Here is a 16,717-nt window from a genome sequence, read left to right on the forward strand (position 1 = left end):
GGTCACACGGGAGAAAAACCGTACACGTGTCATCAGTGTGGACAGAGTTCTGTGAGGTCAAACATTCTTAAAGAGCATCTTCTCTGTCATTCTGGAGTGAGATGATTTCAGTGTGAATAGTGCTGTTCAGCATTAATGACCTGATAAGAATGAAGATCTAATGTGATAAATCTCTAAGATGATTGAGTTTGTCCTGGTTTGACAAAAATATTAAGACGAGGTGTAATCGTTCAGCAAAAGCACTTTGTAGGAATTTTAATTCAACTTTTGTTTTATCAAAGTGCTGTGCAACCAGATGCCAGTGAACAAGAGATTGTAAAGTTGAAGTGTCTGTGTTTGATGATGAAAGTGTTTGATTCACACCGAAATCAATTCTGTTATAAACGGCGAGACATTTTGAGAGCACGCCAAGTTTGACAGGATGCAAAGAGTTGAATATTACTGAGTTTCGGTTGAAGCATTCCAAAGCAACCCAGATGGCACAATCCATCTGGTTTACACAGTTTGCTCATCTTCAGTACGTCTTGGAGACGTCTGCTAAAGATCTAGAGATCTGGAAACATCTGCTGCGTAAAAACATCTGCTAAACATCTTAGAAAGAGCAGCTTTACATCAATTCTAAATCATAAACATTTTACAGACGTCTTCTAGACTTCGGACAGCAGACGTTTCCGAGACGTATTGCAGATGAGCACACTATGTATTGCAGACGTCAAATAGGCTTAATTGTCGCTTGCAACTGTCATACGGTCATTTATTACATGGCTGGATTGGCTAGTCACGACATTTGCAGGTTTGTTATGTAAGGGTCGGGATAATGTTCGGGCAGCCGGTTGTTATGGCAGAAACAATCCCTCCAGTGTGAAATATTTGATGAGGTCATTTTTACCGAATGCAGAACCTTCTGAGGAACAGCGAGTTTCCTTTTTAAAGTAAGAAACGGCACTCAAATGTCACGAAAAGGCAATTCGGTTTAATCGTTTGTCAATTAAATATAAATATGTTATTAAAAGATGTATTTATAAATATTCTGTTTAATATTAAACTGTACCTGTCAAAATAATTTGCAGCATCCGGGTTACCGTGCGTTATTAGTTTTGAGAGGTTATTATTTGAAAAGAACAACCATTGGAATGTGCGACTGGCCAATCAGAATCAAGCATTCAAATGAGCAGTGTAATAATCCCAAATAACATCCTCTCAAAACTAATAACACACGGTAACATGACGGGTTTTTTGACAAATTAAATGTAAATAAAGCTTTTAATAACATTTTATTTACTTAATCATTCATAAGCAAATTATCCCTTACAACATGTTGTTATTAACAAGCGTTTAAGACTTAAATCTAGACTGTTGTTACATATCTGTCAAAACAGATCAACTTTAATAATGATCGAATGTCAAAAACGCGATTTAATTTCAATAATCCTAATCTCGTCAATTTATTTCTTCATATGTTAACGCGTGTTTTACGTGCATCATCATAATATGAGTTTACCTTCCAAATGACGAGAAAATCTGATTTTATTCCAGTGTGTGAAATACAGAATATGATTTTATCAATGTGCGGTATTGAGTGATTGACAGGTCTTTAGTTCATCGTGCGCGCAGAGAACCGCCCCCAGAGAAGCGTGACTCTTCCGCGATCGGTGATTGGCTGGTTTTGCCGGAAGGCTCAAGTTAACCAGAACGCGCATCTGGTTTATGTTATTTGATCGCTGATGACCGTTTCGTTTGCCTCATTTATATTAAAATCAAATATTTGCGTCAGTCTCGACGCAGTCGGTCCTCGTGTGTTTAGCGTTTGGAATGATACAGCACAGGAAGAACGAGCAGAGCACAGTTTCAACAACAGTAAGTGTGTGTTGTGTTGTGTGTTGTGTTGTGTGTTGTGTTGTGTTTGTTTCCTCTCTGTGGACAGCGACGCTTTAATCGCCGGTGTCGTTTTAAACTCGTTTTTAATGCGCTGTGTCTGTTGTTGTTATTGAGCAGCTCTTCTGTCATTGTGTGACTTTCTCTTATCAGTGAAGAAGAAAATGTTCTAGGATATTTATGACAAACTCCATTTGCTCTTATATTGGTCTTCATACTAGTTTAAACGCGTCCTAGCTGTGGATTTGTATACCTGACAGTTGTGTTATTCTCAGGATGTAGAAGACGAGCTGCTGGACTGTAAGATGGACCTGAGAAGGGAAATTAAAGAAGAACCGACAGATGAAGCTGATTGGATTCGTTCAGGTTGATCATCTTCTCTTGAGAAGTGACCTCTTATGCAACATCCAGTTTCACACGGTGTCTAAAGCGCATATGACTTTAAAGTCGGCATGAAATGAAAAATGTCAATTCAAATCGATTCACACAATTTCGCAGTATTCGTTAAAAATTATGTATCTGTACACATCATTATATTTATTTTCTTTTATTTTGTAATCTTTAATCAGAAACGTTAACCTCGTCCCCCTTTCGAAAGGACATGAAGAACGGCACGAGGGCGGAGCTGCAATGACTGACAGATTGCAAACTGGTTCTTAAATCTGACTCCATTTTGTTGGGAACACCCAACTTTTAACGATCCAATCAGTACTCGATGAACGAAATCAAGTCCCGCCTCACACGTTTTCTCATTTCAGAAGTTGTTTCACTCAGATTTACGTCACAATACGGAAGAAAAATAATCCTTACTTCCGTTTCATGCCGCTTTTTCATAATCCCCATACATTAGAAATAGTCTGAAAATAGGCCATTTCAGATTTGAGTCATTTTACAAAAGAGATGGTCAAGCCCCTACTGTATTTGTTGTCTAGTTAACTGTGTAGTACGATATAGTTAACGTTGTATTTTCAGTAAACGTTAGCTAGCCGAATGGAAACCTTAACCAAACAGGTTTTTTAAATTTGTGTGTTCATCAGAAAAGCATATTTTATATGCATTTGCATACTGTTTTGCACTGTTTTGCCTGGCCGGGGGGGCTGCTAGAATTTGGTAGTCTTATTTAATTAACACTGCATATAGGAATTTATTGTGTGTCTGATATTTGACCTGTGTTTTGACCTGCATAACCTTTTATGTTTTACTTATAGTCATTTTTTCTTGTACAGCTGCTTTGTAACAATGAAAATTGTAAAAAGCGCTACATAAATAAAGCTGACTTGACTTGACTATATATTACTGGCAATATATAATTTCTTTGTAGCCAATATTTAACACTTTAACAGCTAAAATGTATCCGCCTCTGAATGATTATTCATTTTTAATGCTTTATTTTTCCATTCTTCCCAAAACACATCAATTTATCTTGCAGTTTAGGATGAAATCAGTTTATGTACATAATCAATGATTTAGACACACATCATGTCATTTATTCTTAATATACAGTAATTAGGTGCCCTATTTCTGACTAACCAGTACGACAAAGACACAAAAGGCTTCAATAGTTTCATGTCATAATAATGATAATGATTTTCTCTGTTCGTTTTAGACCTGACGGAGGTGAAAGAGGAAAGCTTAGAACCGAATAAAATAGAGGAGAAACACCTTCATTTCATAACTGAAGGAGAATCTCCAAGCTGCTTGAAGACTGAGAATTTCTCACCAGAAAAATCCCCAAGAGTCGCAGACAAAGATGCACTCGCGTGCCTTCAGTGTGGAAAGATGTTCAGTCTTAAATACAGTCTTCATGTGCACATGAAGATTCACACTGGAGAACGGCCTTACAAATGTGATGAGTGTGGACAGACCATCATTCTCAGGTTCAACCTGAAAGTGCACGTGAGAGCTCACACTGGAGAAAAGCCTTACAAATGTGAGCCGTGTGGGATGACTTTCAATTCGAACTGGCACCTTAATACGCACATGAGAATTCACACTGGAGAACGGCCTTACACGTGTGACCCGTGTGGAAAGACCTTCACTCGAAAGACTGAACTTAATGAGCACGCGAGAATTCACACTGGAGAGAAACCTTACATATGTCATCAGTGTGGAAAGAGCTTCACTTGTAAGTCCAACCTTAACATGCACATGAGAGTTCACAGTGGAGAGAAGCCTTACACGTGCGGTCAGTGTGGAAAGAGCTTTGTGTGGGCAGCGAGTCTAAGAGAGCATCTTCACTATCATTCTGGAGTGAGATCGTTTCAGTGTGAACAGTGCAGTAAAGCATTTATTACAGCACACAACCTGAAGAAACACATGAAGACTCATACAGGTGTGAAGCCTCATGTCTGTTCCATCTGTGCAAAGGCCTTCTCACAAATCTCCTATTTTAAGGAACACGAGAAAACACACACAGGTGAGACACCACATTTGTGCTCCGTGTGTGGCAAAACCTTCACAACATCTGGAAATTTAAAACGGCATCAGAGAATTCATACCGGACAGAAACCTTACAAGTGCTCGCAGTGTGAAATGTGTTTCGCTCGGGTAGAAGCCCAGCAAAAGCACGAGAGACTTCACAAAGAAGAGAAAACAATCCACTGTGAGGACGGAGTTTTGTCTTGAGATTCACAAGAAGACGTGTGAAATAGAGAGCAAAGTTCATCCTCGGAGACCAGAACATCGCAAACGTCTTCTGCAGTAGATTGCTAAAAATACTACTGGTTAAATTTGTCCTTGTTTGACACAAAATATTCAGAGAAGGTCCGTATTAGGGATGCACCGATACCAAGCTCATGTACTCGTAAAAATTCCCCGATACCAAAGACCGATACCTCACGTGACGTAATTGACAGAACGTTGGACGCTTGAACATTTTGAGTTTACTCGCTTCAATCGCGAGTGAAATTCGCGTCATTGGAAGGGCTTCTGGCAGGCGGCTCCAGTCTTGTTGCGAAATGGCAAACATGGATTTTGTTGAGCAGGTAGCTGCGCATTATGTGCTATGGAAGGCTGAAGATAGACGTAGACTCGTTCGGCGCCGTGTCTGGGACCATCAGTTCCTTCAGAGGCGCAGTCCTTCATTGTTGTTTCAGATTTCTGTCTCCGCTCGCTATGTCATAATCACATCACTACTAGAGCAGTCTCCTGATTGGTTAACGCAACAAAATGTTTCGCCAAAATTCAGATTTTTTAACTCTGCATGCTTATATCCTTGGTTTTGCCCTTTGAAGGTTATTGGACACTGTGACTTTTGGCTTTGAAAGTTTTTGATAAGCACATAAGATTGATTTATTTTTTCATAATATGAGTTGAAGTTGTTAAAAATAAAGATGCTGATATGTTCAATAGTCCCATTTTGTTGTTGGAAAATTGCCACAAACAAAAAAAACCTAGCATCGGTGTCGGCGAGTACCAGGGAAAAAGTATCAGTATCGTACTCGATCCTTAAAAAGTGGTACCGGTGCATCCCTAGTCCGTATAGTAACCTAGCAGAACATTTTTGTTGTTGTTTTAATTTAGCAATGTTAATATCAATAATCAATTTAAATTAATCTGTGCTGTGCAACCAGTCAATGAATAAAAGGTTTGTCCATTTTTTGGAATCTTGTGAAGTTGAAGTCTATGTGTGTTTACTGATTGTGTTTTGTGGGGTCAGTTTGAAACTCTGTACACTATAAAACATTTATACCCGCGTTTTCTGTTCTGTTCTTCACTGCGCTTCCGGTTGACACTTTCGCGCTCTGGAAAGATTTAAACGCGCTCCCAACCGTCATTTATAACGGTCAGTCAGGCAGAGAAGGACACTGCATGCAGCTGTTTCAGGTTTGCGTACAAACTATTACTAACTGTTTTACACTTAAATCATAGTCGGGGGTTAATTTTTCATGTCAAAACCAGTTTAGAGAGATTTAACTGTGAGAGATTTGTATTAAAACGTAAAAAACGAATGAAATTAAATGAGGCCGCTCGTCAAAAAAACAGTTCAAGTTCACGCTTATTTATAAAGCGTATTTAAAAACAACAAGCGTTGTACCAATGTAGGGTACAATGCAGAAACACAATTAAAGAAACAACATTAAATAAATAAGTAAAATAATAATAAAAAGGTAAATCATAATAACTATAAGACCCCAAGGCTCTCAAGCAACGTGGTTACTGTCTATGATGAAACTGCCCTTTATGATCATTTTAAAGTGTCTGTTCATGGGTTACGCGATAGTTAAATGAACACAAACACACTGTGTGGAGTGTTAAGTTACGAACAGACAGCGAGTCGCGCAGCAGTCCAGCAGGAGGCGCAATCGGGCCGCGCGTCAAAGAAATCCTCCGCAGAGAGCGGCACTGGAAGAAACAGCTGCCCGCAGTAAGTGTTGCGTTTAACCTCATTTATGTGATCATATCGGTGTCCGTTTCGTCTTCACTTGATGTTTTTACAGACGCTGTATAACCTTGAGTAGATGCAGATGTTTCCAGATCTTCTGCTTTCTGTCTGTGATGAAGAGCAGAAGACATCAGTGAAGCTGCTGGACTGTGAGATGGAGCTGAAAACACAGATCACTGAAGAGCAAACGGATGAAGCTGATTTCATTTATTCTGGTAACCTTATCTTCCACAAACACGACAACTACAGTTGGGTTTTTACCAACAGCACAGATATTAACACACAGCACAGATATAAACACACAGCACAGATATTAACACACAGCACAGATATAAACACACAGCACAGATATTAACACACAGCACAGATATAAACACACAGCACAGATATTAACACACAGCACAGATATTAACACACAGCACAGATATTAACACACAGCACAGATATAAACACACAGCACAGATATTAACACACAGCACAGATATTAACACACAGCACAGATATAAACACACAGCACAGATATTAACACACAGCACAGATATTAACACACAGCACAGATATAAACACACAGCACAGATATTAACACACAGCACAGATATTAACACACAGCACAGATATAAACACACAGCACAGATATTAACACACAGCACAGGATATAAACACACAGCACAGATATTAACACACAGCACAGATATTAACACACAGCACAGATATAAACACACAGCACAGATATTAACACACAGCACAGATATTAACACACAGCACAGATATAAACACACAGCACAGATATAAACACACAGCACAGATAGATATTAACACACACAGCACAGATATTAACACACAGCACAGATATAAACACACAGCACAGATATTAACACACAGCACAGATATAAACACACAGCACAGATATTAACACACAGCACAGATATTAACACACAGCACAGATATAAACACACAGCACAGATATTAACACACAGCACAGATATAAACACACAGCACAGATATTAACACACAGCACAGATATAAACACACAGCACAGATATAAACACACAGCACAGATATTAACACACAGCACGGATATAAACACACAGCACAGATATAAACACACAGCACAGATAGATATTAACACACACAGCACAGATAGATATTAACACACACAGCACAGATATTAACACACAGCACAGATATAAACACACAGCACAGATAGATATTAACACACACAGCACAGATATTAACACACAGCACAGATATTAACACACAGCACAGATATTAACACACAGCACAGATATTAACACACGCAGCACAGATATTAACACACGCAGCACAGATATAAACACACAGCACAGATATTAACACACAGCACAGATATTAACACACAGCACAGATATTAACACACAGCACAGATATAAACACACAGCACAGATATTAACACACAGCACAGATATTAACACACAGCACAGATATTAACACACAGCACAGATATTAACACACAGCACAGATATTAACACACACAGCACAGATATTAACACACAGCACAGATATTAACACACACAGCACAGATATTAACACACACAGCACAGATATTAACACACAGCACAGATATTAACACACAGCACAGATTTTGGTGGTTCAAATCCCCATGTGAGACGTGTAACACTACATATTCCACATAAATTGACACATTCAAGTTAAAATAAAGTCGCTATTTGATGTTCTTTAGAGAGGCATGCCCTTTTTAAAGTTTGTCGTCCTTTTTTGTCACATCCATAACGCATGTTTATTTCCCTTTTTTAAAATAGAACATTTGTTCATAGACTGACATTTTCTGATGTTTAGACTGATGTTTATCAACAAGGGTTTAGTCAAATATAAACAGGATAGTTCAATATATTCGTAACAAATGCATTCTCTGAGCATTTTTATGTCACGTCTATAATGCTGGAATTGCCCAGTTAGTGCTCAGTGCTTTTTTTCATCAAACTAGTATCTTTGTATTAGCACCTAATGTACTATTGCTCATTTATGACATATCGCTTATTGCTCCCCAAACTCGTTGTAAGTCGCTTTAGATTAAAGCATCTGCTAAATGACTAAATGTAAATGCAATATTTTCTCTGTTTATTTTAGATCTCATTAAGGTTAAAGATGAAAGTTGGGAACCAAATGAAATAGAGGAGCAACCTCATCATCTCATAACTGGAGAAGGATCTCTGCTCGGCTTGAAAACTGAGAAGAATGTGTCACCAAATAAACCTCAAATAGCAACAGAATCTCATATCTGTCCTGGGTGTGGAAGGACCTTCACTCGTAAATACAACCTTAATGTGCACATGAGATCTCACACCGGAGAGAAGCCTTACAAATGCGAGCAGTGTGGAAAGAGCTTCACTCGGAAACACCGGCTTCATAAGCACGTGAGAATTCACACTGGAGATGACACTTACAATTGTGACCAGTGTGGAAAAGCTTTTGCTCAACAACACCACCTTCACGCACACATGAGCGGTCACACCGCGGAGAAACCATGCGTATGCGACCTGTGCGGAAAGATCTTCACTCGTAAATACGAACGTAAAATTCACATGAGGTCTCACACTGGAGAAAAGCCTAACAAATGTGAGCAGTGTGGGAAGACCTTCTTTCGTAAGTCCGACCTTAATGTGCACATAAAAGGGCACAGTGGAGAAAAACCTTACAGGTGTCACGAGTGTGGAAGGAACTACGTTCACAAGTTCGATCTCAAAATGCACATGAGAAATCACAGTGGGGAGAGGCCCTTCAAATGTGAGCAGTGTGGAAAGAGCTTCACTCGCAAATCCGACTTTAAAGTGCACATGAGGATTCACACCGGTGAAAAACCGTACCAATGTGATCACTGCGAAAAGACCTTCGGCCATACGTCCGACCGTAACGTTCACATGAGAGTGCACACTGGAGAGAAGCCCTACACGTGTCATCAGTGTGGAAAGAGCTTTTCGTGGGCGGCGAACCTAAAAGAGCACCTTCTCTGTCATTCTTCGGTGAAATCATTTCAGTGTGAACAGTGCAGTAAAACATTTGTTTCTTCAAATAACCTGAAGAAGCACATGATGGCTCATTCGGGCGTGAAGCCCCATGTCTGCTCTTTCTGCGGAAAGGACTTTGCACGGATCTCCTATTTTAAAGAACACGAGAAAACACACACAGGTGAGACACCACATGTGTGCCTCGAGTGTGGCAAAACCTTCATTACATATAGTCATTTGAAACGCCACCTTAGACTTCACACTGGAGAGAAACTGTACACGTGCTCACAGTGTGGAAGGAGTTTTACTCGAATACAAGCCCTGCGGGGCCACGAGAGACTTCACGCTGAAGTGAAATATTACTGCTCTTGTGGACGGACTTTCAAAGAATCAAGGCGTCTTGAGATTCACAAGGAGACGTGTGGCATAGAGTGCAAAGTTCATCCTCAGGAAAACTTCGACCAGAAGATCCCTGAGATCAACTGCAGTGATTTCATGAATTCAGCGTGTTAATATTCCTTCAATGTTTTTAAGTGATTTCTTCAGTAAGTTAAAAATCAGGGCATGTGTGATCATAACCGAAAGCATGTATAGATCTCGGAGAGTTCTGTTTAATGTGTTCATTTTTAAGTGCTTGCTCGTCTCTGAAAGATGTTTGATTTAGCTGGCATATTCATTCAAATGTGTGGTATATATCATTTGCAACAGTAGGAATTTAATAAGAAAATGCTGTATATTGGCAAATGTTTTGTGAAAAACATATTTAATTGTTAGCATTAGTGCTGTTCAATTATTTTGCCTCATTCTGTTAACGCTGTTTTCTACATAACGGATAATCTGCTTTCCATTCAATAGTTCTATTAAAAGTCCCCGCGAACCGTAAGTTGCGATCGTAATTAGTCGCATTTCCGAGTGAAATGGAATTTTGAATGAGAAGAATAGTGGGCGTGGCTGTCGTCTTTCTCTGCGATTTGATTGGATGTGTAAAAACAACCATTGCATTTTGTAATGAAACTGGCAGCAGACTGACAGTTGAAGAGGAGGAGTTAACGGATGCTCCGCCCAAGCCGACTAACACACTAAGATGGATAGTGACTACAGGACGGAAGTGCATTTTCAGATTTTAACTGAAGATCATGAGAGAACACGTTTTTTAAAAAGAGAATGACCCACATTGAGAAACTATTTACAAAACACGCTGCAATATTTCATGATAACATTTTCAATTTCAAAGGGACTTTAAGTTAGATCTGATGATAACACGTTATTTTTAATGTAAACAATGTATTATTATTTAACAAAATTTTAAATCTTATACGTTAACTGTGTGAATCAATTATTTCTTTTTTCTTTTTGTGTAATCTTTTGTAGCCCAGTTTTGTAAGTCACTTCATATCTCCTTGATCTTTTGAAACTGTACTCAGATGGTTGTGGAAATAATCTTAATAAAGAAAATACAGTCAGAGACCAGGTTTTTCTCTTTTCCAAAAGAGGTTCATTCTCAGCCGAGATTCACAAAAACAATGATTTTTCTCAAGCCAAGTCTCCCACAATTATAAAAGGAACAATTTTATCAGTTTGACATGTTTCTAAATATCTTCCTCTGTGTTCATCAGAACAAACACTTTTATACAGGTTTGGAACAATCTGAGGGCGAGTAAATGATGACAGAATTCTAATTTTGGGTGAACTATCCCTTTAATGCAATCATAAAAAATACATTCAACAATACTATCCTGATTTGACAAATAACTCTGAATACTAGTTAAGACTGGGAAAAATGACTCATTTGTACTTTAAACCTGCTCGCCGGTTCTTCTTGACGTGTGGTATCATTGGTTTTGACCGATGAGATAACCACTGTCTCCCAAATTCTCTAATGTTGGTCAAAAGCCGGGTTCAGACTGTACGATTTTGGGCTGTCCCAGCCGACAGATGATTTCCGTGGTCATGGCTCCCAAACGCTTGTCCGACGGCCGATGTCAGTGTCTTATGGTTAAAGACAACCTGCGATCATTGTCCAGCAGTGTCAGTCATTGAGCTTGCTCGTACGCCTACAGGGTAAAAATGCTAAATAAAAATGACGTATTGATTAAGACTACATGGCAATAAAAGCTAATCGCCATCGAGGCGAAAAATTGACAAAAACACGTTGATAAAAGAACAAGCATTACCACATCACCAGCGGTTTTATAAAATCAGATTGTTTGGATCTTCTGGTCCGAGCAGTTTTCTGAGGATGAACTTTGCTCTCCTTGCAGCACTTCTTCCTGTGAATCTCGAGACGTCTCGATTCTTCAAAACTCCGTCCACACGAGGAGCAGTGGTGAGCTTTCTCTTTCGTTTCAACTCCTTGGCGCTGTTTAAATCAGTTGGATGTAGGAAAGGTTTGGACCCTTTCAAAGCACGTTTGTGATGTCTCACCCGTGTGTGATTTCTTGTGCACTTTAACAGAATAAAGGTGAGCGAAGGTTTTTCCACAGATGGAACAGACATGAGGCTTCACACCTGTATGAGTCTTCATGTGTTTCTTCAGGTTGTTTGCTGTAACAAATGTTTTATTACACTGCTCACACTGAAACGATCTCACTCCAGAATGATAGTGAAGATGCTTCGTTAGACCCCCTACCCACTTAAAGCTCTGTCCACACTGACCGCACGCGTAAGGCTTCTCTCCAGTGTGAACTCTCATGTGCATGTTAAGTTTGGATTTGTGCGTGAACACCTTTCCACACTGGTCACACACGTAAAGCTTTTCTCCATTATGAATGCTCATGTGTGCATTGAGGTCGTGTTTGTGAGTGAAACTCTTTCCACACTGATCACACGTGAAGGGTTTTTCTCGCGTGTGAACTCTCATGTGCACGTGAAGACTGTATTTCTGAGTGAAGGTCTTTCCACACTCCTCACATGTGTACGCCTTTTCTCCCGTGTGAATTTTCTTGTGCACGTCAAGTACGCACTTTTGAGCGAAGGTTTTTCCGCACTGCTCACAGTTGTATGGTTTTTCTCCAGTGTGAACTCTCATGTGTGTTTTAAGTATGTTCTTTCGAGTGTAGCTCTTGCCGCACTGCTCACAGTTGTAGGGTTTTTCTCCAGTGTGAACTCTCATGTGTGTTTTAAGTATGTACTTCTGAGCGTAGGTCTTTCCGCACCGATCACATCTGTAGGGGTTTTCTCTAGTGTGAATTTTTACGTGCGCATTAAGATCGTGTTTCCGAGTGAAGCTCTTTCCGCACTGCACACATGTGTTAGGCTTTTCTCCTGTGTGAAGTCTCATGTGCATTTTGAGTTCATATTTCCGAGGGAAGCTCTTGCCACACTGATCGCACGTAAGAGAATCTTTTGCTGTCGCCTTTTGAGATATTCTGGGTGACAAGCTCTTCTTCGTTTTCAAGCAGCTCACAGATTCTTCTCCAGTTATGAGATGATGAGGTCGCTCCTCAATTTCATTTGGTTCTGAACTTTCCTCCTTCACCCTCATCAGATCTGAAATGATAATGATCAATATGAATAGAACTGAGCTCCTCCGAAATGTTATTATATAACAGTCGGGCTGCTCGATTGATAGACAACTCAATATAAGCGCATGCACGAGGCCTACGACCTTGACACGTCAGCGCTGTCATACTTGATCAACATCTCTTAAGGTAAGAAACAAAACATTATTTGTTAGCTTTCACTTAATGAAGTTTGTGTGAATGACACTTGTGTAAAATAGCAAGAAACACCGTGGTTTTGTTTAATTATCATTTAGATTTTTATGCATTTGGCAGACGCTTTTATTCAAAGCATTATACTATACATTTGTTTCTAAGTTTGTGCGAAACCATGACCTTGGTTCATCGTGAATTAGCGTCAGCCTGAAAAAATTCATGTAATAAATGATGTAAAGATTGTAGATGGTTCATTGAAACTGTTATTGTAGATTTATCCTCATCTTTGCATTTTATTTTAGTTTATTTTCAAGTGTTTGCAGCTTGAGAAAGCCACAAAGATGATGTTCAGTGGTTGTAAATAGGCAGTATCTGCATTGTTTTGTGTTTTTAAATACAAGTTTAATTATGTTTCTTTAATGTTGTGCAAACCACCGCAGCAAATATGTGGCTCCTGAAAAAAACCAGAAATTTATTTAGATTTCCAAATCACCAAAATATATATTTTTCAAATTGCACAGCCGCAAATGATTATGTTTGTGCCTGTTATTAAACATTAAGGCAAGATATATATATATATACCGTTATCCGTCTGTTCTTCTTTGATTTGTGTTTTCAGCTCCATCTCACAGTCCAGCAGCTTCACTGATGTCTTCTGCTCTTCATTACAGACAGAAAGCAGAAGATCTGGAGATGTTTGATCAGTGACGTCACAGAGAGAAACACCACAAACATCCTGAAAACAACATCACAACAAACACAGAATCAAGACGATGACAAGTTTCTTTATATTTGTCAGACAGACAGTCACTGATGTTAAAGATGAAATGAATGTTGAATGCGTCCAAACCTTTGTGTTGAGTTGGTCTCTCTCTCTGAGTTTTGTCTCCAGTAACTTCACCTCTTTCTTCAGCTGACAGATTTCTGTCATCAGATCATCAATATCCAGCATAGACAGATCAGTTCCTACTGACTTACAGCACATCACATCCACCTGCACCTTCATCATCATCATCATCATGGACATCTGAACACAACATCACACACCATTCAACGTAATTATACATGATATAAACCGTGATAAATCGAGAAAAACACGGTTTTTATAGTTAAAGTGTAGAAACAGTCGTGTTTGACGTATTGATGGAAATACAGTGTTTTACTATAGTAACTAAGCAAACATGGTTTAAACGTTAACCGTGGTGTTTGCCATCGTTAGTGTGGGACAGCAATATAATTCAAGATAAAAAAGATGAACTCACACAAGAGTAAACAAACACAAACACGAGCAGCGCTGTTTCCTGGGACACGTGGTCTGTTGCGTCGCCTTCTGGACTGGACGCGTGACGTAGACGCTGCTTGACAACAGTCGTTCGGTGCAGTTACTGAATCCGGAACATTTGCTTGTTTATTTTAAAAGCATTAAAAACCGAGTTTATGTCGTTATTGTCTGAATAGGGAAACTGTGATCCACACGAATAACAATAAGAACTAAACGATTGTAGTCAAGCGGCCGTTGCATCACGATCCAGTCCAGCAGGTGGCGCCACAACAGCGCGAGAAGAAGAGCACAGCAGCATAAAGTGTCGTGTTTATGATTTGTGTGATATATAGGCCTACACGTGTTTGGTTTTTTTACATCTTGAGGAGATTTATTTTGTTTCCCACTTAGTAACTTCTGAAGGCTTTTTTCTCGATTTAATAAAGCTGCTGTCGTGTATACTCATGTCCTTCACTTCTTTCCTTTATTGCATAATCATTGATAGGCCTAATCATTTGCTGTGCTTTAAAGGTCTTTGTGTTTAAAGGGGTTGTATTGTCTTGAATGAACTGTAAAGTGATCATCTTGTTACACACACACACACACTTCACATTACCATCAATGTCAAATCCAACACATTTCAACATAAAGCCTGATGTGCACATGTGTTTGAATGTGGATCTCCATCATCTGCTGACTGTCTCTAAACCTCTGAACCTTCAGGACATCTCAACATTCAGTGAATATTTTCCTTCTCTGATGGTTTTTATGTTGTTTCTGACCATCTCTTGTTTGTTTGATTTCTTTCAGTGTTTTGATGATTCCTCTACTCCACCGGATGGCAGCACCTTTAAACATCTGGATTTGAGCTCTTCACACACTTCTGGTAAAATGATATAAGTAATGATTCGGCATTATGTGCTGTGCTCTATACGAACAGAAAACATGTATTCCATAATGTATTGTGCTTGATCTTTCATTTTCAGCGTTGTTCATAAATCAGAAGTAATATCAGTCGACGGTGGATGGGTGAATGGGCTTTAATTGTTAGAGACATCTAATGATGCATGATGTTAAATGTACCGTACGTCCCTTCAGAAAAGAGATTTCCTACAATAAGCGTGAGTCTGAAGTATCTGACGGATGAAAGCTCTATAGAAGGTGTGACATTCCCTATATCAGCGTGAGGTCTCACAGTAACCGTCTCTTAAACAGTCAGCGCAGACGACATGATGAGCTCGACTCGCTTTAATTCCCAGTCAGCACTTTACAAGCATACAGGCCGTTCTGGAATACTTGATTCTGATTGGCTGTGTAATTGACCGGCAAACAGCTGCAGGCTTTTTTTTCTCGCGTAATAAAATAATTTACAATCGAATCATTATATAAGCACAAACGCCCCGTTCACAGCTGTAGCTCAATGACTGTAGGCCGAATAAAGCCTTTTGAAAAAGTTTAGTGCCGTGATGCGAAACTTTGGATCTGAATGCGAACAAACATCAGTTGTTGAGCAAGTTATCTATCAACGGTCAACTTCAATTAATGATTTATAGTATTATGAGCTGTCGGGTGCGATTTTGTGGTCAATGTCAGTCTGACATCATTAGACTCAACACATGGCATATAAAGTGACCTGTAATGATATGTTTTAAACAGAGAGGGCGATAGGGAGGCATTGTTACTAAAGCTGATTGTTTCCTGTTATTATTTTCATTTGTGTGCACATTATCAACAGGCTTCATCGTGTTCTTCGTAGTGTTTGAACGACTTCAGAAAAGCAAAGTTAGCGGGTGTATATGAAGAGTTCATTTGCAACTGCTTAGTTTAAAAAAAGGTCTTTTTATTGGGCATTCCATGTAGTGTCAATCAAACTGTTGTAGGATTGTTTTGATTAAGTACTAATCATTAAAAACTTACCTGCATAATAAAAGCATGATCTTTGAGAATGTTTAAAAACTGAGTTATCTGTCTTTGGAAATCAACTCTTGATATGATGTGAAGCGGCACGCAGCCGTGTCAGAGCTCAGCTGAGGCGCTAACATGTTCCGTCATGAGAATCTCTCAAACGTTTGCCCGAGGACACAGATGTTTAAGTTTAGAGATCGATGATCTTTGAGTTCATAAGCTTGTTTTAGTGTTTTGTAAATTATCCTCTGAATTGATTATTCAAAGCGAGTATGTCTTGCATTCACTGGGTGGCCACGTTGAGCGCTAGAACATAAACCATTTTCTGCTCCCAGACTGTCATGATGGACTAACAGTTTGAGAAGAACGTTTATTTAATCCACATTCATCTCTAATGGCATTCCAATGTTATTTAACCCAATGTGTAAATATAAATATAGATGACAAACTCAACTGTTGGTTTAAAGCCACAATATGGAAATCACTTGCACGGTGTGATATATTTCATGCAGTCGTGTACTTACATGATCCCAAATGTTCCCAAGAATGTGCAGATCCAGAGAAATTCCTATTTAAACTAAAGTCCCGTCTCTTGTCTCTCTTGTGTTTGTCTCATATCAGTGACTTAATA

General features: G+C 39.2%; 3 protein-coding genes across 3 annotated transcripts; 2 read left to right on the forward strand and 1 right to left on the reverse strand.

Annotated features, from left to right (window-relative positions):
* The first annotated feature begins 1,642 nt into the window (after positions 1 to 1,642).
* LOC306906412 (uncharacterized protein) lies at positions 1,643 to 5,570 on the forward strand. The gene is made up of 3 exons (XM_079477791.1): positions 1,643 to 1,857; positions 2,151 to 2,241; positions 3,482 to 5,570. The coding sequence occupies exons 1-3, from the start codon at positions 1,813 to 1,815 to the stop codon at positions 4,498 to 4,500; spliced, it is 1,155 nt and encodes a 384-aa protein (XP_079333917.1). The 5' UTR covers positions 1,643 to 1,812; the 3' UTR covers positions 4,501 to 5,570.
* Positions 5,571 to 6,164: 594 nt separating this feature from the next.
* On the forward strand, positions 6,165 to 10,727 carry LOC306906324 (uncharacterized protein). Its single transcript, XM_079477633.1, has 3 exons — positions 6,165 to 6,241; positions 6,336 to 6,474; positions 8,387 to 10,727. The coding sequence occupies exons 2-3, from the start codon at positions 6,336 to 6,338 to the stop codon at positions 9,775 to 9,777; spliced, it is 1,530 nt and encodes a 509-aa protein (XP_079333759.1). The 5' UTR covers positions 6,165 to 6,241; the 3' UTR covers positions 9,778 to 10,727.
* A 220-nt stretch (positions 10,728 to 10,947) lies between these two features.
* Positions 10,948 to 14,283, reverse strand: LOC306906325 (uncharacterized protein). Its single transcript, XM_079477634.1, has 5 exons — positions 14,183 to 14,283; positions 13,771 to 13,947; positions 13,503 to 13,656; positions 11,439 to 12,753; positions 10,948 to 11,334 (listed from the first exon to the last, which is right to left on the reverse strand). Exons 2-4 carry the CDS (start codon positions 13,945 to 13,947, stop codon positions 11,633 to 11,635), a joined length of 1,452 nt encoding a protein of 483 aa, XP_079333760.1. The 5' UTR covers positions 14,183 to 14,283; the 3' UTR covers positions 10,948 to 11,334; positions 11,439 to 11,632.
* Between the last annotated feature and the right edge of the window lie 2,434 nt (positions 14,284 to 16,717).

Source organism: Barbatula barbatula, assembly GCF_947034865.1.
Source record: "Barbatula barbatula genome assembly, chromosome: 17".
NCBI classification, from domain to species: domain Eukaryota; kingdom Metazoa; phylum Chordata; class Actinopteri; order Cypriniformes; family Nemacheilidae; genus Barbatula; species Barbatula barbatula.

What these genes read in the sequence shown, in the direction of transcription:
- LOC306906324 (XM_079477633.1), top strand. Translation starts at nt 6,336, where the DNA reads ATGCAGATGTTTCCAGATCTTCTGCTTTCTGTCTGTGATGAAGAGCAG. An exon ending in AGCTGATTTCATTTATTCTG is followed by an intron (nt 6,475 to 8,386) that starts GTAACCTTATCT and finishes TGTTTATTTTAG; the next exon opens with ATCTCATTAAGGTTAAAGAT.
- LOC306906325 (XM_079477634.1), bottom strand. Translation starts at nt 13,947, where the DNA reads ATGTCCATGATGATGATGATGATGAAGGTGCAGGTGGATGTGATGTGC. An exon ending in GAGACCAACTCAACACAAAG is followed by an intron (nt 13,657 to 13,770) that starts GTTTGGACGCAT and finishes TGTTGTTTTCAG; the next exon opens with GATGTTTGTGGTGTTTCTCT. An exon ending in AGAAGAACAGACGGATAACG is followed by an intron (nt 12,754 to 13,502) that starts GTATATATATAT and finishes TTATCATTTCAG; the next exon opens with ATCTGATGAGGGTGAAGGAG.
- LOC306906412 (XM_079477791.1), top strand. Translation starts at nt 1,813, where the DNA reads ATGATACAGCACAGGAAGAACGAGCAGAGCACAGTTTCAACAACA. An exon ending in AGAGCACAGTTTCAACAACA is followed by an intron (nt 1,858 to 2,150) that starts GTAAGTGTGTGT and finishes TGTTATTCTCAG; the next exon opens with GATGTAGAAGACGAGCTGCT. An exon ending in AGCTGATTGGATTCGTTCAG is followed by an intron (nt 2,242 to 3,481) that starts GTTGATCATCTT and finishes TGTTCGTTTTAG; the next exon opens with ACCTGACGGAGGTGAAAGAG.